Source organism: Gobio gobio, assembly GCF_949357685.1.
Source record: "Gobio gobio genome assembly, chromosome: 13".
NCBI classification, from domain to species: domain Eukaryota; kingdom Metazoa; phylum Chordata; class Actinopteri; order Cypriniformes; family Gobionidae; genus Gobio; species Gobio gobio.
Genome location: NC_137106.1, coordinates 17907722 through 17929834, shown reverse-complemented (window position 1 = coordinate 17929834; position 22113 = coordinate 17907722). Strand labels below are relative to the sequence as shown.

At 37.5% G+C, this 22113-nt stretch overlaps 1 protein-coding gene across 1 annotated transcript in view; it reads right to left on the bottom strand.

Annotated features, from left to right (window-relative positions):
* Window positions 1–22113, bottom strand: part of arhgap5 (Rho GTPase activating protein 5) — a 49604-nt gene that overhangs the window by 5243 nt on the left and 22248 nt on the right. Inside the window, exons 4-5 of the mRNA XM_079832680.1 lie at window positions 4538–4615; window positions 1404–1535 (exon numbers count right to left, since the gene is read on the bottom strand). Coding sequence (XP_079688806.1) covers window positions 1404–1535; window positions 4538–4615 — 210 coding nt within the window. The remainder of the gene's footprint in view (window positions 1–1403; window positions 1536–4537; window positions 4616–22113) is intronic.

The window sequence follows — 22113 nt, the reverse complement described above, 5'->3', positions numbered from 1 at the left end:
TTCAATTCCATCAGCTCACCAAAAACGAGCTGTTTGAGTCTATTCCAAGAGTACGCACGATCGCGAAATTCAAAGTGAAATTAAACGCGAGCGCGCATTCAAACGCGATTTCAATACGTTACCGCTGTTTGAAAGCGGCTCCTTGAGGCACGCGAATATCTCCCAATATGAAAGCTATCCCATTGTAACCATCTCTTTGCTCTGTATCATGCTTGAAGATAAATTTGGTCTCTATTTGCACTTTGAATATTGAGTAATTTGATTATGGTTATTGTTTGCACTTAAAATCTATGATCAATTTGTGGGAAGGAGTTCAGTTAGGAGGTCAAAAGAAGCTCAAGTGCAGTTATGAGGTCTGAAGAGACAATCATACAGGAAAGAAGCCAGTTGAGTTTTTGCCAAAACCTTTACAGTGCTTGAGTATTGTTGTCTTTTACTGCATATGATAATTCACACTCAGAAAGTAGAACTGAAATTACATTCATTACAAGATGATGAGTTAAATCATTTCAAATGCACCTGAAAACAATTTTCTAGTCATGCATTTCATCATTAAGGATTTCTTAAAAATACTATGTCAAAATCTCGTCTCGTCTCGTTCTCGTGAACCCAATCGCGTAAGTGTCTCGTCACACCCCTACTGCAAATATTTTATTAAAGCTACAGTGTGTGATATTTTCCCCAATCTAGTGGTTAAAAGATATATGACCATCCAGTGAATATTAGTTTCTCTTCCTCTCAATACTGATTTCGTTTGAACTCCTACGGTGGCTGATTTAGTCCAAGATTAATTTGGCTTCTAGTCGACCACATTCGACACGGTGCCATCGAGTGTTAAAACGCGAAAGGCGAAGCTTGAATTTACGGGTATGTCCCTCTTTGGGTAATGTACTTTCAAGATGGAGGGGCAATATGGCGACCCGCATTCGAACCCCTCACCCGTATGTATTTTCAACGGCATATTATAAATTTACGAGAATACTTTATTACTTGAAAGAAGTAAATATACATTAATGAGCACATATATTTTTGAAAGAATTAAGTGTTTTTAGCTAAGAATAAACTAAAAAAGTTACACAGTGTAGCTTTAATGTCAGTAAATCACATGAAATATTGTCTGAACAGGCCTTTAAACTTCTAAAACAATGTTAAGCTCAAAGATGAAAGGGTGTCAGTGTCGAACGCTATAATAATTAATTAATTAATCAATAATAATAATTCACCACACTTTATTACTTAAGGCTTGACAAAGCATGCCACTGAATGCTACATACCTGTCAGGTTTAATGAACGTTTTGAAACAATATGTAACTAGTAAAACGAGACCGTTCCAAAGCAGTCCATTACCACAAACCTCAGACAAAAGAGGAAGCGATGGAGAAATTGAATGAGTCGATACTTACTGGCTGCTTCCACTAGCTCTGGATGGAGAGAGTACGGTATGAGGGGGTCGGGGAGGTCGGCAAAGAAGGCCTTTAGGGCCCCAGCCACAGCGTTCACGGCTACATCCATCACTACCAGGTCAACGCTGTGGTCTGAGAGAAGAACGAAAATAGTGTGAGCTTGTGTAAGCATCCAACTGCCTTTATCAGTGTTGGTAAAGCCTCTAAAACAGATTTAACGGAACTGAGCAGAATAGAAGGAAAAAAATTTAAATAAACAGGAATGAGAGAGGATGGTGAGGAGAAAGAGTGGCTGTAAGAGCTGGGTTTAAGGAGAAATGACAGCTGTCAGATTAGATCTCTCCGCAAAGGCACTGAATGAACACAAGAAGGGGTAAAAAGCACCCAATTCACAGTATCTTGAGGATGGAGAAGAGAAAAAGAGAGTCAGACTAATGGCTCCAGGCCAGTGGGCAGACTGATGCCTATAGTGGCTCTTTTGGGCAAACGATGGCTCACTGAATGAATAATGTGGTCACTCGGCTGAAGATTTTCCACCCACTCATCTCCACAGTTCACCAGCCATGACTAGTGTTTGATTTGAAAGATATATGAAAACAGTGGATTTCATTTGGCCACAAAATAACAATATAAACTTATTATCTGTAATAGTGACCATTATGAGGGTACATGAGAGCGATAGAGAAAAAGCAATGCAAATATAGTTAATGTGGAAATACATCACAAAGAAGTCAAATGAGGAAGAACTTGGGGGTTTTGCTAAGCACAGCAAAAAAAAATTTGAGTGTTACATAACATGTTAAAAGCTGCTTTTGCAAGGATGGCAGACTTCATTTGTTATGAATCATCTTATCATTGGTTCCTGTCCATCAAATTCCAAAGAATTCTTTTGTTTTTTTTAATGAGATGAAGCAAAAGATTGCATTCACTGCATTATCTACAATAGTCACGGTTATTTAATATATAAGCCATTTTTCCCTTAAATTTGCAACTCCATTATGATATAAACTGTTTCTGTGAAAAAACATTACTCATGACATGAAAAAATGCCTCAATATATTGTCAGAGTAGTGACAATTTAATCCAGAGCTTCGAAAAGAGAATATAACAGATCACTTTAATGCGTCACAAGGAGATTTAAGCTAAAAACGTCCTGCATAAGCTAATAACTAGTACGAATCACAGCTTGATGGAGGCCTGCAGGCACCATGCCAGTCAGAATCCACAAATGTCAAGTTTGTTTTTACAGGAATGGTCCATTTACAGTGACACATAATAACTGTGTTATTGTGTTATTCAGGGCCTGTTTCTCATCACTCATGCTGGTGAATGTTGGGGAGTGTTCACTAGTCTTGATAGTTCGAAATTATTACATACAATAAGTATTGGGTGTAATTCACAACAAAGTAATGAATTACTGTAATTTAACTACTTTTTCCTTCAATTAAAGTAAGGGATTACTCTTAATTTTTCAGTAATTTAATAACAGTTACTTCTGATGTAATTGCATTAAATACTGTATAGACTATACAACAATTTTATATAAACCAATTTAACCTCTAAATGTAATGTTTAATGTTAAAAATGTATTGTTCAAGTGGTTGAGGTTAATTTGCGATTTAGAAAGTAATTACTAATACTAATAAGTAATGCAATACTTTTTGGAGAGAGTAATTAGTACAGTAATAGGATTACACTGCTGAAGATGTAATTAGTAGCTAGTAATTTTAGTAGAGTAACTTACCCAACATATATCATTTATTTATATATTAAACTGTTTTATATAATCTTTCTTTATTAAATATCTGTTAATATAATTTAGTTAATAATAAGAAATAAAAATTGAATATGTATATTTATATTACAATTTACTAGCCTAGAAATCTAGACCCACCCTAGCGGCAGCAAATCTAATTATTTTATTAAAGTAATATTTCCATGACGCAGCCACAATAGTGCTGTATGGCAGATGTATCGCTTTTATTTGTTTTTTATTCAAAATATTCACAAACTTACTGGCTATGTCACCAACTACCTGATATTCCGATTCTCAAATTTAAGTAAGTGAACATGTTTTGTTGTTGAAAAATACAATGATCATGTTTTTTGATCTATAATGCGTGATGGGCATCGCCATGTTAGTTTGCGCCGCAGTCCAGAGAATCGGATCTGTCAGATTTACAACAAGTAAATTCATCCACTTCTCACGAAATACATGAAAGTGGCCGGTAAAGTGGAAGAGAGGAATAGAGTAAACTTTCTGGTTACTTACACAATGTGTATCTGATATGAATATATCACGTAGTCAGTGGATTGTTATTGCTGCTTCCATAGACATCACTGTATAAATGTATTGTTTTGCTAGTACTCGTATAGGCTATTTAAATGTGTGAAATGTAAAAATGTCAGTAAAACCATATATATATATATATATATATATATATATATATATATATATATATATATATATATATATATATATATATATATATATATATATATATATATATATATATATATATATATATATATATATATATATATATATATATATATATATATATATATATATATATATATATATATATATATATATATATACATACACACACACACACACACACACACACACACACACACACACACACACACACACACACACACACACACACACACACACACACACACACACACACACACATATATATACATATATATATATATATATATATACATACACACACATATACATATACATACACACACATATACATATACATACACACACACACACACACACACACATATACATGCACTTGCATACATAATATTTTTCCTTATAATGAATATATTGCAAATTAAAATGAAGTAAACAACTGATGCAGAAAAGAAACCTGAGACTGTTTTTGATGAATACTACTGTGCAGTGTCTTAACCTATTATGGGTCTAAATGGTGACAAGATTTGTGAAGAGGGCAAGTTCAAATATATAAATTAACCCTTCAAACTGGAGTTTATCAGGGACTCCTATCCAATTAGTGAAAGATCTTCCAACATCTTCCTAGCCGCATGCCATCAAACACCTGCAAATGAAGCCTAATTTCCCACAAAGCCCAGTTAAAATCAGTACATACCCTGGTCGAATTGTTTCTGAATGTTGTCTTGATCTGTCTTATTTCCACTCACTCGATAAAGGCCCTCTGTGGTGAGACCTGCAAATTAAGAGCAACACTTCATTAAAATCAATCCCGCAAAGGTTATGTGACAAAACCTCAGTGGAACAAAGCAGTTAGTGTTCTAAAAAAACAGCTAAGACTTGAAGCAACCATATAAAAGGATGCAAAAGTTAACGACAAGGGTGTCAAGCTCCAGTTTCTTATTAAATTTTGAGTGAATACAAATTAAGAAACACCGTGGAACAAACAGTAAAGGATGACAAATCACAAGTTGTAAAGAAAATGGTGCTTTTGATCATTTTGATTTTGAAGCAAAATGCATCTTTATGAACTCTCTGTGATGATCCTTGAATGCAAACAATTCATTCAGGTATTTAGATTTTTTTAATTAATTTTTTTATCAGAGAATGACTACAATTCAACAAAAGTTGGATATTTTACTCCAGATACTATGGTTTCAAAAGAAATTATTTAAATCATCTGCTTATTCATAGCTTGAACTGTAGAAAACGTCATTAATGAACACATAATAAATCATTAAAAACAATTATAAAATAAATGACAAATAATAAATAAAACAATTTAAATAATTATTTTACACATAATAAAAAACTATTAAAAATATTTTACACAGAGTCGCAAAAAACTAATAATTTGAAATAAAACCCTTCTACAAGGCCCTGAAGTATAGATTCAAAATCATTCTGAGATCAATATATGCCAATATAGTAGTTTTACTTCAAGATTGAGATAACCCTGCTAGCCTGAGCAGCTTCCAGCTAAAGATATAAAAATGACTAGTTGTATTTCTGCTGTTGTCGTTCTTAGCACAAATACTTTGGCTTCTGTATCCATCAAGTATTTGATACTTTCTGAAGTGACAGTACACTATATGGATGTTCTCGTCAGTCGCCGGTAAGAAAGCGTCTGCCAAAACTCAACCGGTTTGTGTCACATCCGCACAATGCTGTCATTACAGAGGTGTAAATCTTCCACAGAAAAACATATTACTGAGAGCAGGAAAGCCACTCGATCTACAGCCTTCCCTTATCACAGAACAGCTCTTTTCCTACAACCTTTGCTCAAATATTTAAAATCATGCACTCAACCCAGTAAACTGGGCCACTCCAGATGGATGAGTGGACATACGAGCTGATCTCACAGAGAGAAAAGTAGGCCAGAAATGCAGATAATGCGGCAGAATTCAACCCACACTTCACCGTTCCCTTACCGATAACGCTGCGTGTATCTCTTTATTTTCATTATGCCTAATCTACTAAAGCCCGTTTATCAATCTAAAGATAGCTCTGTGAAGCCATGACCTTGTGCAGCTCTGCAGTGCTCCAGAGCACTGATGCAAAACACAGGGCCCCCACAGCCACTCTCAAAGCCTTGTGGGCTGCTAACTGCTACAAGTCAAAACCGCTGTGCATTCTTGAGATGCTCCCACATGTCAGAGCCGGTTCCTCCTCCAGAGAGGTGGGAGGCTACACAGAGGCGCCTGCCTCTTAACTCGCCACTGTGTTGTTACGGAAAAGGGCAGGTGTGTAGTAACGAATGTGGGCTGTTTTACTGCCTTGGTACATTTTCCCTCAAACTGGTAAAAAGAATTTAACTTAAAAAATCTCTACTGGACATGTTTGATGGAGTTCAGGGCTGAGCGATCTAGTTAAATAGAGTATAACATTTTTTAAATATATATTCTAAAAGCAAGTACTTTTGTGTGCTTTTGTTATGGTTACAAACTCTCTCTCTGCCTCCCTACACTTGCATTTTGAGTGATTCATTGGCCAAAAAAAAGAGAAAGTTTTTATATATTAAATATTTCATGATATTTTATATTTTAAGATATTAAAACATCTCGAATGGTTCGACGCTCTCAGCTCTCATACTTGTGAATAAGATGCTAGCGTAAAAAAATAATGAACAAATAAAAACAACACCACAATATTCTATTATTAAATATATTATCCTGAGAATAGAGTCGATAGAGCTTGTGCAAAAAGTATATAGTTTTAATAGTGCTGTCAAATCGATAAAAAAAAATTGCTGTAATTAATCGCGATCGATATCATTGTTTTAATATTTTGATATTGTTATAATTTTACAGTTACTTTTAATTAATGTAGAAACAACTTAAAGACAGTATAGTTTAAATATTGGTTGTAATGGCATCTTTTTATGAATGAAGGCCAGCATCACTGATTCTAATACTGCTACTGATGTCTCTATGAAATTGATTTTTTAAACATTAAATGATAGACATTTAACATTACAATATAATTGAAAGCTATATCAATTTCACCATTAGGCTTTAAAAAATAACTTTTAATTTAAGTGAAATTAAAACAGTCTTCACATGTGGCCTTCTTACATGTCTAACAGTAGGAAATATACAGAAATTGAATAAAGTTAAACAGTCTGCACTGCACAAATATTGCATTAAATAGAGATGAATCCTTATTAAAGCTACAATTGTCTCTGTTACCTTTGTTCTTTGATTAACATTCATTACAGACAGCATTAGTGGCTGCTGTGACCTTAAGATCTGCCGCTGCCGAACATGACGTAGATCTGACATGGATGTCGCGCATCTCATTTTCTCACAACTCTTTAAGTTAATTTAAGATGTTATTTAACTAATTTAAGACTGTTCTCATGAGAATATCCGAAAAAACACAATTGCTTGCTATTGTGATATCATCTGCGAGCCGTTGATTACTCATGGAGACTAAGTGATGGTTTGGTGAGGTTACCATGCAACGGCGTGGGTTTGGATCCAACCCTTTTTGTCAGGCCTGTCACATGTGAGAGCGTGAAGCTCTGGCCTGGTGGTGTTATGCCCTGCCTGACACTGTGAACAGAATGTGAGCTCACTTACAAGTGCAAGAACACATGGATAATAATCGCACTGTACCATATCTAAGTCCAAACCTTGAAGGAGTTCACACGTACAGAACTGTCAGTCTGCTTGGGAACGTGTCAGCTTACTATTTAAGATAGCGGATAAAGCCCAGTACATGCAAATAGACAGTAAATACAGATATTCACACTTCTTTGAGCTTTAGCCACCTTGGAGAATAAGTTAATGTACAGTAAAAACAAGCTTCAACTGGTCAAAATCACATAAAATGTTAAAGGGGACATATTATGCCCACATTTTAAGTCTCTGATGTCCCCAGAGTGTGTATGTGAAGTTTAAGCTCAAAATACCCCACAGATCATGTTTTATAGCCAGTTAAAACCACTTTTTGGGGTGAGCAAAAACACAGTTTTTGTGTATGTCCCTTTAAATGCAAATGAGCTGCTGCTCCCTGCCTGTTCTTTCAAGAAGAGGGCGGAGCTTCAAGAGCTCTGCAACAACAACAGAACATGTCAGAAACTGTTCGGTTCGAACCGGACTCTGACAATAATGCCTACAGAGCCAGAGAATATATGCTGCATGGAGATAGATCAGGTATAGTTTTGTTTAATTCCGTTGCTTTTATCCACTATTAGTACAAGCATGTTGTAGCGAACCCTGTCCGAATGATGGCCAAAACTTTACTGATGAATTTTATGAAGTTTACACAAAATATGAAGCATCTGTTTTCACTGCTGAAATCACCGTAAGAGCTGAATAAAACAGTGCAAGAAGTGCACATTGAAGTCTTATCCATAAACACTCTCTCTCTCCTTCCATTATCATCAGCATACACAGCGAAGTACATAAAAACACACGTTACAACTAACAGTAAACAAATATATACAGACCATATGCTTTTTCAGGGGGTGCCTAACTTTATATCTGTAAAACAACTCAGATAAACTTTTATAAAGTGCGTACTCTTCATTTTATTACTGCCGTGACCAGTATCGTTCCGGAGACTATAAGCTGGACTAGTGTACAACTGGCTGAGGGCGGAAACTATGCTAATACAGAACAGTCTGTCAGCGCAGTGTGTGGAACGTGCAGATTAAGGGGCGATAATATTATAATAGATCCCCTTCCTACGTCAGAAGGGGAGAGAAATCTGAGCGGCTCGTTTTTTTTCACATGCTTGTAGAAAAAGGCTTACCAAAGCAAAGTTACTGGGTTGTCCTTTTTCACGTTTTCGATTACAGCACTTAAACATGGAAAAGGTCACATTTTCATGATATGTCCCCTTTAAAATGTCATTCAGTGTGGTACAGCCATGTCGGAAACTCAATCTAGCTTGGACTACCTGATCCACTTAATCAACTGCAAACGCTTAACAATGGCAAGTGGAAATGTTGGTTTAAATGAGCCATATACGTTTGAACCAGAAAATGATTCAGAAGTAGAAGAGGACGAGCGAATTATACAGGGTCGTCTACAAGTTAATGTATCAGAATGGTAATGCGTTTTATGTATCGCTCTCTACAATGTCGAACATAGCGGTAATTGATATTATTAGCCTTTGGCTTGACTGCATTATCAAACAGCTAATAATGTGTTGCTAATGTCATACTAGCGTTTCTTTAGATTTTCTCGCATGGCTTTTTTTTGGCTCCATGGGAAACTAATGATAATGAAATTTCAACTATCAAATCAAATCTGTTATGTGGCATTCAATGACAATCTTTTTTAAATGATATATAGGTGAATAATAATAATAATAATAATAATAATAATAATAATAATAATAAAATACACCAGAAAATATATTATAAATAAAAATAAATTATTTACACCACAGATAAAAAAATTGGCATCTGTAAGGGTATTTTTTTATTTTATTTTTTGTGTTTTGCATTTATTTGATCAAAAATACAGTAAATATCAATAACATTTTTCTATTTGAATATATTTTTAAAATGTATTTTTTCCTTTTATGACACTTCTTCAGTCACATGATCCTTCATGCAAATATGCTTATTTGGTGCTCAATAAATATTTCTGATTATTATTGGTAGCTGAAAATGGTTGTCCTACTTATACAATTTGGATTGTGTGGATTTTTTTGATGACTAGAAAGATTCAAAGGAAAATAGAAATGTGAATTTTTTTAGAATAGAAATCTTTATTAACATTATAAATGTCTTTACTGTCTTTTTAAAAGATAATGGGTGGATGGCGCTGTCCCAAAAAACGTTGAAAACCATTGCGTAGTGTTACACAAACCATGTTCCTGTTCGCTATCTCACAGTCAGACAATCAGTATCTTAATGATAGGAAAAGCCCTGCCCCGCACGTTGACGGGATTGTTTACATGCTTGTGATAGTAGCGAGCAGGGGCGTTTTTGAGCAAGTCTTTGGTACACTGCAGTTTAGTAAGAAAATACACAACAATGGTGTTGACTAATGAATTTGCACATGGTTTGTCTTAAGGCATATTAAAACCACCACAAAGACATATAAACAACATAAAAAAATGTATTTTCACTACAGGTTTTTTTTTTTTTTTTATGTAGAAAAAGTGCATCGCCATCTTGCGCTGCCCAAAGTGATATGAATGCACCAAATGTTTAATGCTGGCTTCACGTGCTATCGAAATTATCGTAAATACGAGTTTCCTAGGTAAAAATTGCACATGATTTTGATACCCAAATTCCCAAGATGGGAGTGCCATAAAACAGCTAGATTGTCTCGTCTTGTCATTAATGTAGTGCATATTGTCATTTATGAGTAATCATCTGAAGCATATTGCCGTTTTATACACAGCGAAAATACTAGCCTGCATTTGACCAAAATCTGGATAACATTGTAAATGTTTATATGGTTGTCAGTGCATGCGTCACTACATATAATTTTGGTTAATAAGATTTTCCCAATAAATAGGCAAGAATAAACATGGTTCCTGTTCATTCTGACAACAAAGCACTTGAATGCAAAAAGCTCTTAATCACGATTTGGGGATTATGGGAATTTTGACATTTCCGATAGCACATGAAGGCAGCATTAAATCACAACTTCCCAACTCGTAAATACGACTTGAGTGCAGCAATAATCAGCACCTAACAGCTGCTAGCCATAAAAAGTCAAATCAGTCAGAGTCAGCATACTGATCCTGTGTAGCGTGTCAGTAATTTCAGACGTGATGATCTTATTTAGTCAAATGCTGTAAGGAAGGTCAATGTCAAAAGTGTGGTGAAAACAGTAACAGGAAGACGTACTAAGGGAAGTGATCTTAATTTGGATGCATGTCTATTGTCCCCTCTAAGCCCTTCCCATTCACCGTTGGACTTTATCTGCACCTCCTCATCAGCAGATTACCATCACGTTCAACCTCAGAGGCAACAAAAGGCCACCGTGATACAGGAAATCACACACACATAACCGCAACATAGGAAATGTCAAAATAGAGCACATATGCAAAAACAGACCATAAATCAAATCAGGCACTCATATAAAACCCAGAAATCACAATATAACAGATTTATCAATCAGAATCTGGTTTTAGCAGTTCTCCTTCAATAGATGTGATTTCAAATCTGGCTTGTAATTATGTGAGACGAAATATTTAAAAAAAGGTCAGCGTGGTAATGAAAACCTGCCATTATGAGCACTGCGGTTTTATCTCCTGATGAAGTGTTTACACAGCAGGAAGAAGACAATATCACACAAAAAGTGCACCGCACACAGACTCTGCATGTCAGATGCTTCATTAGGGGAACTAAAATGTCAGGTCGTTCATGAGTATTTGTTTTCACAATGAGCAATAAGCCTTCATAATAAAAGCAGAACTAAGGGCGTGTTTGATGTCTTTTTTTGAAGCTACCGGCGTCTGTTTTACATTATAATCCTCTGGAGTACATGGTGTTTTCAAAAAAGTCGTGAACGCTTTTTTAAACGCCAATGCCGACTTTTTCTGCAGCTCAGTGCGTCTTTTTAAGTTGAAAAAAGTTCAACTTTTCTGATAAAAACACCCCACGTCAAGCGACTTTTTGACAGCTGGAGAAGGTGCCGGTAGATCGACTAAACAGCAGTAGCAGGTCTTCGAACTGATTTTTGTTAATGTTGCCTGAGGTGTACTTATATTGTAAGTATTATTTTCACATCATAAAATGTCATAATTTAGAGAAAAAAAAGGCATTTTTCTATCCTGATATTAGCCCTCTGGCTTGAATGCTCTGTTTGAAGGGGCGTGTCTGTTGTGAGACTTCAGGTGTAAACGCCCACTGTTGTGATTGGCTGACATCTTTGCATTTGAAATGCATATTACATGTAGAACCTTTTTTACTATTACAGCTGTCGAGTAGCCTGACGTTGTCATACTCAATTCTAATCAGAATTTGAGTCTGATACTGCTCCATTGGGCTGTGATTATGAGGCGAGTTTCAACCGAACCAGGAAAGAAAATGCCTCTGCACTCAATTGGATAGACCTACAACCAATCAGAGCAACGGAGCGACACATAGTTGTCAACAGAACTCAACTGCACGCACGCTGGAAGAAGTAGAAGAAGAAGATGAGTGTAAACGATCTTTGCCGGTGTTGTAAAAAGAATTTAAGGATACACGGAGTACTTGCCAACACGTTCCTCATTTTTGAGAGAAATAGTAAAGGTGAACGCATATACGAACAAGTTCTCCGTTTAGGATTAGAACAAATTCAACCCTCTTGTGGTCTTTGGTGACGTGGATGATTACATATACTGTTGACCATCTGTCCATCATCATATAAAGCCCACCCTGGAAATTTGATCCGATTCGGTCCGAAACCTGTGTCGAGCATAGTTGCTTCACAACGGATCAAGTCGAGACAGAACATCCCGACCTCAAATGTTGTGGGTGGGGCTAAGTTCGGCTGGCATCCAGGCTAGCTGTCGAGATTAACGAATCATTGCGACTGAATTAAATGTAAAAAAATAAACTGAATGAATCCATTTTCTCCAAATTCTCTGCGCCTGCAAAGCAGAGAAAGGGGAGGTAACCTTTTCACGTATGATGACATATAGGGAAGATTCCAGATTGGCCCATCTGAGCTTTCATTTTCTCAAAGGCAGAGCAGGATACCCAGGGCTTGGTTTACACCCATCTCCATTTCTAGCCACTGGGGGACCATAGGCAGGCTAGGGAAACTCATATTAATGTTAAAAAACCTCATAAAGTAAAAATGTCCATGTCATGGGACCTTTAAGTCTAAAATATGCCGCAAACAGCGCATCATCCAACCGGAGCTCCTGGACACAATTTTAGAAAGCACCGTACTGTTTTCTTCCCCGTATAATGTTATGCACCCACAAACGTTGTTGTGAACCGACATTTTCCTCCCTGTTAACTTCAAAAGCACCACACAGCACTCTTGCTGCCAGCTTTTTTTTTTTTTTACTAAAAGAGCGCTCTTGTCAACTTTTTCTTGTCAAAAAAGACGTCAAGTGTGAACACAGCCCAAGCCCTTTTTTTTTTCAATGAGACTTGGTGATTTCCAGTGACATGAGCGACAATGCAAGCATGTTCAGTTGTAACTTTATGCAAATGAGCATCGTTGCAATGCGACGACTACCACTAGAGCACAACAGTGACCGCTGGGAACATTTTTTTTTAATAGGAGTATTTGCCTGAACCAAAACCAACCAATTCTGAAATGAACCCCTTTACATTACTGCCTCAAATCAAAGTTTTAAAACTACGCAGCCCATGATACACTACGCATGATGTACTTAGAATAAACGTGCATAAATGTCCACATCATGATTTTATTCTAATACTAAAATATATTTGTATATTTATTGCAAAATGGTAAAATACACTACCGTTCAAAGGATTGGGGATTTTTCTATGTTTCTGAAAGTCTCGTATGCTCACTAAAGCTGCATTTATTTAATCAGTAAAATACAGGTTTAATTTTTTTTTTTATTCCTGTGATAGCAAAGCCAAAAGAACAGCATTCATTCTTTACTCTTAATCATTGGTGGGTGCTGTCTGCTTCAGGATAGTGGGTTGCGTAGTTTAATACTATAACATGTAATAGTAAATCACACTTCTCGTTTCCATAGAAGCATAATCTATTATTTAATAACCTTTTTTATTTAACAAAATAAGCCTATATTATTGATACACATCTATTTCTCCGTGGAGAAAGTGAATGGGATATTAACTTCCAGAACCCGAATGTTGCGCTCTATAGGAGTGAAGACAGTGGAGCCCACATTATCCATCTGTTGTGAGATACTGTAGATGAGTGTGGAAAAGAAGTTAATGTTGCTGTGAGTGACTCATTTTCAGAAGTAAGAAAACTGATTTCTTGTCAAAATACAATGACATCGTATTTTTACTGGTAATACATCTTATTTGTGATCTCGCGACCTTAACGGTTTAGGCTGGACTCTAGAGCATAGTGGCAAATGTCATGCATCGCATTCCCATGTTACCACAATGTCCTGAAGGGGTCGTACAAAATAAAAGGGCAAAGCTCAGGGTTACAGCTTCTGTAAATGCTACAGCGCATGTCTGTGCGAAATCAATGTTCTTGCTTCAGAGCTGGGACGAAAGTCACACCGGGACTGCAACCTTTTCACTATAGTGCTGTCATCAAATCCTTTCTGAAAAGGGCGTGCCTGTACAGGAACACACCAGGGATGGGCCGCTATCAAAAGATTCATTCCTCCACAGAGGCCTGTGTAAACCCAACAAAGAGTATTCCCAGTATGCTGCTTTGATCCATTTTTTACATGCTACACCTTTTCTTAGGAATTGTATCTTGTGTATCTTATCTTATTATTCTGAAATGTTTGAAAAGCTTAAAAGGAATCTGATGTAAAATCCAATGTTTGATGTGTCTTCCTTCCAGGTACCCAGATTGCACCTGTTTTACAGCACCCAGACTAGGACAGCTTGTGTGAAAAATGATTTTACATAAATATAGAATTTTAAATCTTTGTTGAAGCACTTCAGCTCTGTTGTAAAATATGGTGTTAAGACTCTTTAAAAGGTTGGCTGTATAATTATTCCGTTCAATCAGTGAGTCGATTCAGCTGTTTGGATCGCCAAATTTCAGCAGTTTGGCGGTTTGACACGCGATTCGAATCATGATTCGACTCACTGATTCATAACGCTTCGAAGCTTCATGATGCCTTGTTTTGAAATCGTCATCACTATAGAAGTCATTATTTAGGGTTTTTTTGCGCACAAAAACTATTCTCGCCGATTCATAAAGTTACTTTAGAACCACTGTAGTGAGATGGACTTTGTAACAACGTCTTTAGTACCTTTTAAGGGTCTTGAGAGTGAACCGTGCATTGTGCCAATGGAGGCCTTTCAGAGCCATCAGATTTCAACTAAAAAATATCTTCATTTCTGTTCCGGAGATGAACGAAGGTCTTACGGGTGTCGAACGACATGAGGGTAAGTAATTAATGACAGAATTTTCATTTTTGGGTGAACTAACCCTTTAACTTAGAAGGATGCTGCCTATGTAGGCAGTATGGAGCAAGGTGGCTCACTACAATTTGGAACAGAGCAAGTATGTTGGCAGGAATTGAGAGTGATTTCCGATGCATCTTTCCAGCACCCATAACCATTCAAATGAAGGGAAATGACTACATGAAAGATCTTGTGCATCTGGTGCTGATGCTAAACCATTATACACAATCACTTGACACCATCTGCTTAATTATTCTGCCATAACGCCCACCGCTATGGTGGAGTTTAAGACCAAATATCAGGGTCCACAAATAGACATGGAGGGAAAGTGCTTTTCTAAACCAACCTCCATCCGTCAGTGCAGACGCCTGGTGAAGAAATGCTCCATGAGCTACAGTATGATTGTGTTAGCAGGGGGCAAACGTGAGTTTCAAAGCCATTGCCTCAGCATTCCACTAACACACGATAATAAATCAGCAGAGGGGAAGCGTCGACTCACATGCTCATTCTACAGGAAATCGGTTTAAAAATATACCAACCCTTATTAACCTTATTCCTCACAGGGTTTCAATATACTTAACGAGGTTTAGGAAATAAACTCAGGTCAGGGTTGATTCTGCAATGTGAGACGCGAAGCCTCAAATGCCAACATTAGTGTCACTTAGTCACTCCGCAAACAAAAGCCACTCTGGAAATCGAACCTTGCAGAATGTAGAGGGGGCAGAATCTGAGTCAAGTCATCAATTTTCACACTACTGTGATAATAATTGCCTCTGCAGCTCTTGGTGCCTATAAATCAAAGCGGCAGATGTGAAGGAAAATATCAAAGCGTATCAGCTTTCCTTTTATTGATTCCCAAATCTATGCAAGAAAAAAAACATGTTGACAACGTCCCTTTATTAAATGGATAGTTCTCCCAAAACTTAATATTCTGTCATCACTTACTCACCCTAAAGCTGTTGCAAACTTTTATGACTTTAATCATCCAAGTTTTGAAGAACAAGCTGGCTTCTATTTTCCATTCAACTGTAAAGAATGGAGAGGGGATTCTCTGTAGTTTTTTCAATGCATTCAGGGAAAATATTAGCCTACTGTAAATCTAAATACAGTACTAAATGACCGCGAAAACCACCACACACCTTCTCACTCAACGGCTCTGTGACAGATTCATCATGACGATGAAAGCCCACAAGAGTATGGTAGGTTAACTTTCATTTTTAGACTTTTTAAAATGCTTTGTATCTTTTATTCTGATTTTATTCGCAAAATATAAAGCTACGCTTTAGAGTATCTGAGCAAGCGTTCATTTTCTGAGCTAAAGCTGTGCTAAATGGCCTTTTCCTTCCGCAGCGTTGTGACGATGAAAGTCCTAGGAGTATTGGTAGATACTCCAACACACCTGTAATTGCCTTATTTGTTTTATACAGATGTTATTTGCATGGTGTAATACATATCTGTAAGAACATCAGAGCGGGTGCTCAATTCCCATTTAAAGGTGCAGTGTGTGAATTTTAGCAGCATTTAGGGGTGAGGTTGTGAATTGCAACGCTCACATAGAGAAGCTACGGGGGCCGACACAGGACAAAAATGTTGTCGCCGGAGAGAGCAGAGAGCGACTAGCGCTCTGTAGAGAAGTTTTTCCGTTTAGGGCTACTGTAGAAACATGACGACGCAAAATGGCGACTTCACTGTAAGGGGACCCGCGGTGTATGGGGATAGAAATGGCTCATTCTAAGGTAATAAAAACATAACGGTACATTATGTAAGCATTGATTTGAAAACATTTATGAAACAATTATGACATTTCTGTCAATAGATCCTCATAAGCCGCGTTTCCACCGAAATTACCCGGAACTATTTGTACCAGGAACTTTTTTCCCAGGAACTTTTTCTCCCCCAGACCTGCTACAATCTGCGTTTCCACCGCAGTCTAAAGTACCGGGAGATTAGGCAAATTTAGTCCGGTGACGTGGCAATGCGCGCGACTGCTTCTCCCAGTCACCGACGGACATGAATCACTTTTGCGCGATACTGTCTGCAACAATAACAAGTGGAGGAGATGCAAGCAGCGCTGCTTTTGCATACACATTACCAACACTGCTTATTTAAACGTGCACTTTCACCTGGTTTGACCATTTTAATGCAAAATGGGATGATGGGCAATCCAAAATCTGAATGTGTTGTAATAGCTCAATTCCAAAACAAAATATTTTCTATAAAAGGATAATGAAGTTTCAGTCAGATTAGGTACTAGACTGCAAGTATTTTATTTTTTATCACAATAACATCTCTTAACATTCACAAAAAAAAAATGACTAGTATTACAATATGCTTCATTAAATGCATAATTTTAGAGACTTCTTCCTCAAATTTGAAATGAGGCAGGACCACACTTATGGCTTCACTTAAGTTGTGGTTATAAGTTATTATACTACATTCACATAGTTATACATTTAAAAATATAATATTTGGGTTTTCTAGATATGTTTATGTGCATATTCAGAAAGACTTGCGAGCAGCAGCCCTTTTATTTGCTTCCTACACTATATGAATACAATTAGAATGTGGTTATATAGTTAGAATGTGGAAATTAAAGACACAGTGACATTTTACACATTTGACTTTATTTTAGACAGATTAGTTCTTACAAAATTAAAATAAGTGTGCAAAGACAAATAAATTACTAGAACAATAAAATGAAAATATAAAATGTGAAAACAACAATATAAAAAAAACTGTATTTTTCAGTAACCTGTCCAAGAGCTGTGCCAACACGTACAATATATAAAGTACAAATGTGGTAGTGCAAATGCTTCATTCAAGCGGCTGGTCATTGTGGCTACTTCTTGAACGACTGGACAAACTGTCCAAGAACAGACAGAAACCCGGTCTGAAAGTCCCTCTGCTTTCTTCCGCTTCTGACTGGTGGAATGCCAACTCTTGCCTCCTCATCTCACCTCAGCCTGGCTCTCCAGTAACAGCTGCATATATTGGTCTTGCTGTTCTTGTCCATGCTGCAGGACGGCCCGGTTAGCGTCCTCCATGTCCCTCAGTGCATCAAGAAAGTCACAGTCCCTTTTCCTTTTCTCTAAGTAGAAAAATTGCACTGAAACACATGGAAATTAATACACAAGGCAACCATGAAACAATAGAAACCATCAATTAATTATTTAAAGTGTTTTCACTACAAATAATGAACAATTGTTTGCCCAGCTTGAACAATGCCCAGTGTGCAATTTTTATCATGGGCAATTTAAGTTTACAATTAAAAACAACAAAACTACTCAAAACCATTAAGGATTACACATCAGTTTTTAAATATATACACATTTTTGTCAGCTTTATACCTCTGCGTGTGTGTGTTTCGGCAGGAGACAAGGGGTTAACGTACTGGTGACCGCGGGGGAAAACACGCTGGTCTCCGTTGCCTGCAATTCATCAGGGCCACTCGTTACACCTGGAAAAGCACGTTGAAAAAAGTTACTGCAACGTGTTTAAACACTGCAACGAGTTTAATAGATGATACCAAGATGAGATATTTACCTTCAACCCACTGGATTCCTGGATGGTTTCCAACAATGCACTAGCCGAGTCTTTCGTTACCGCTGTACCAGAAAAGGACGGTCTGTCCCAACAATACGCCGGTCGGAACCGCTCCGGTTGTTATCCTTTAATTTCTTGTAATCTTGTCTTAATTTCTTCAACTTCTCTCTGCACTGTTTTCCAGTGTGACTGGAACCGAGTCGATATCTTCAGGTAACGTTATACCTTTTCATTGCGGGTCGCCGTTTCCAGTTCCCGCTGGATGTCCTCCTCCGCTTATATGCTCAATAAAGCCTGAGCCTCGTCGTCGGTCCATCGGTCGAATTTTTTGTTGAACTCCATTGTTGCAAAGAAAATATTTACTGAACGCAGAACCCACAAAACCCACATCGCAAAAGACTTGTAAATATTGCGGTGGAAAAAAAAAATGCTGCGAGAGCTCAACCAATCAGCATGTTCAGTGCCCAAGTCCCACCCCCGAAAGTTCGCGAACTTTTCAAAAGTACCACCTCGCAAGCAGGGCCATTTGGAGGGGGAAATATTTACCCGGAACTTCATTTAGACCCTGGTTCCTGCGGTCCAAACACACAGAGTTCCCCCCCAAAGTTCCTGGTTCCGGGGTAAAGTTCCTGCGGTGGAAACGCGGCTATAAATAATACACACTGAACCTTTAAGCCATGCTAACTAGCATTTTCCTTCTGCAGCGGCGCTGACAGACCGGCTGAACCATCATGAGACTGGCGGGAAGAGTTGTCGCAATAAAGAAGACCTTTTACCGAATGTGGCTTTACAAGTTTTCAAACGATATGTATTCACTGATTATTGTTGTATACTGTTACTAATTAAGTACTTGAACTCTTCACATTTTTCACTCTTTTAATTTTCCACTGGCATAATGATTTTACTGGTATGGCTATAATTGTATTTCGTTTATTGATGAAATATGGTAAATATGCTGGTAAATCTGTATATTCTTATACAAGTTCAGCTACGAAATGTAAAATATGAAACCTGAATAAAGCTGTTGATGTAAAGTAATTAACTTGTGTTATTGAATATATAACAGTAATTTCACTGTGGTATAAAATACAGAAGCTTGCTGGCTATTTCTTGCCAGTAAGTTACTGTTGATTCTACATTAAATTTTTGTGCATGCAAAGTCCTAAGCCTATGATTTTTTGCATAAATGCTTAGATGTCTAGATTCTGGAGTCAAAAAACTGTCTGAAAGTGGTTAAAAATTAAGCATTGACATATTTAGTCATGCTGAGTTGACAGCTGCATGAGTGGCGTAAGTGCTTTTAAAATAAAAACGAGTCCAATCTAAGTTGTGAGCGCAGCAAGTTGGCTGTTATCAAAGAGGGGTGGGTTTGCGTGTGTTTAGCCCCATGAGAAATTCATGGCAGTCGAGAGGATTTAGCAGAGCCGAACGGCCTTATCTACTGCCTGCAGCTAAACGGCATCCCCTCGCACAGTCCTAAGAACTATGTGGCATTGATTTAACGTAGAATATCTGCTCGCAGTGAACAGGCAAGCGGCACAGGTGCGTAGCGGGCTGATGGGCATAAACTCTGATATGATGAAAATAAGCAAGCTGTTTGTGGAACAAATGCAAAAAGCCAGACAAGACAGAACTAAAAGCAAATCCATCAAAAAAAAGCAAACAACAAAGCATGTTCAATTATTCAGTGTGAATTATCATCAAGGGCTCATTGTGAGGCCACTGCAGCGACACGGTTTCGGGTCTGTACTTAAAGCAGTAATGCATGCGCTAATGTGTCGGCGGATGAGCTGTGGTCAGCTTGAACATGGACTGACCGGCATATCCAGGACATTTGCCCTTCAGCAAACAGTGATGGCATCATTCGCTCCAGCTCATCTTTAATTCATCATGAACAGATGGGATATGCTTAAAAATAGTCATTTTTTAAGCCGCAAACTACTGCAATTGCGTAATCAGTGGCAGATACCATGTCTGTTTGGGAGTAGGTGTATTTAAACCAAAGTACTGGTTGCATTATGGCTACATTCTTACTTCTCCTCAGCAAAATTTCAACCAGAAACAATGTTTTTCTATGCAAGTCTGTTTAGTTAACATTTGACAATAAAACACTGAGCAAAATATAGCCTACTATGCTGTGCTGCTGCTTACTATCTTTTAAAATCAATATGTAAAACAGGACACATTATGCAACGGTTAACCTTTCAAACAGTAGTATGGTAAAAGAGTCACATGATCTCTATGTTACATGTTTAATTCAATAAGTCCCATCAAAGTTATTTTACATATCTGTTCTAATCTTGTACAAAAATAACAAACCTACTGTATGCTAACTCTAAGACTTATCAAATATGTAAAAAAAAAGAAAAGAAAAAAAAAGAAACAATACAAAAAAAAGGCTGATACTATTTCCAGTTCATTTGTCACACTGGAAACAGAAAAGAAAAGTGCACACTTTGTCTAATTTAGTATACAGGAATATGCATAGTACAAAATGTAACAATTTTGCTTCCAATTCCAAGTCCATTTAAAGATTCTGGTTCCTTGATTCCATTAACGATTTCCTTTAATAATTTTGAGAGAGCGGATTCATAACTGACTGATTCATAAGTCGTAACACTAATTTGTTAAAAAGAATCAGCTCAATTGGTGTGAAACCAGTTCTTGTTAGTTGTAGTAGTAGCTCACCTAATTCTATGCATACAGAACATTTTCAAAATGTGCATAGAGCATCAACTGCATAAAGAAAAATGCTATTCTGAACACAATGCCATTTAGATGTTACAAATCAACAGCACTTCTTACGTATGTGAACATGGACAGTAGCCCCTAACAACCACCATCGGGCACATTGGGAGCTTAAAAAGTAAGTTAAGTTCTGCTTGTCAATTCTTCAAGTACATATGCTTCATTCTTGCTTCCTCACAAACTCCCAGAGCTTATGGCATCATCTCCCTCCCCTTCATTACATTTTCTAAGCCTCATCCTGAGTCTAGATGCACTGGCTGATGTGTGGCGACAGCCTGTCAAAGCCAAGTGCTTCTGACATCCTCTCCTCTCGAGCACAACAAGCAGTAGCAGGCCAAGGGGAATAACAGGACTTTGCGTTGTCGGACACTTATTGCTAAGCATTCGCCAGAGACCTTAATGTGTCAAAGCAGCAAAAAGCCAGAGTCATCAAAACATCCTTGCAAACCTCCTGCAAGGTGCATGTCTACAGTTGGCAAAGCAACAGTAGGGCCCTATAATTTCTAGGGGAAATTCAACGGGAATCTAGTGTTAACGCGGAATTTCGTGGAATTTTACATATTTGGAATTAAATGCTGTTTTGTGTGGGAGAAGAACGAATGTCTGGGGAAAATGCAGACCGGGGGAAGCAAATCTGGGCGACACAACACCTCCCGTCATTTCAGCTCCCCCTTCAAAACAATGAAAATATAGCGAAGCGGCTCTCCGCGGCTCTGCTTTCGTCGGCGAAAAAGTTAAGAAATGCAACGCTAAGCCCTCAGTGCCGAGCCGAGCAGCTCCCTCGGGGAGTACCTGCTGTATTTTGCCTCCTTTTTAATGCACTTTAATGTACTGTATGGAAAATAATGTCTTAAATGAACTTGAGAAAATTAGATGCGCGGGACAGAGTGTCTGATCTGCGTCATGTTCGGAAGCGGTAGATCTTATAAGTGACA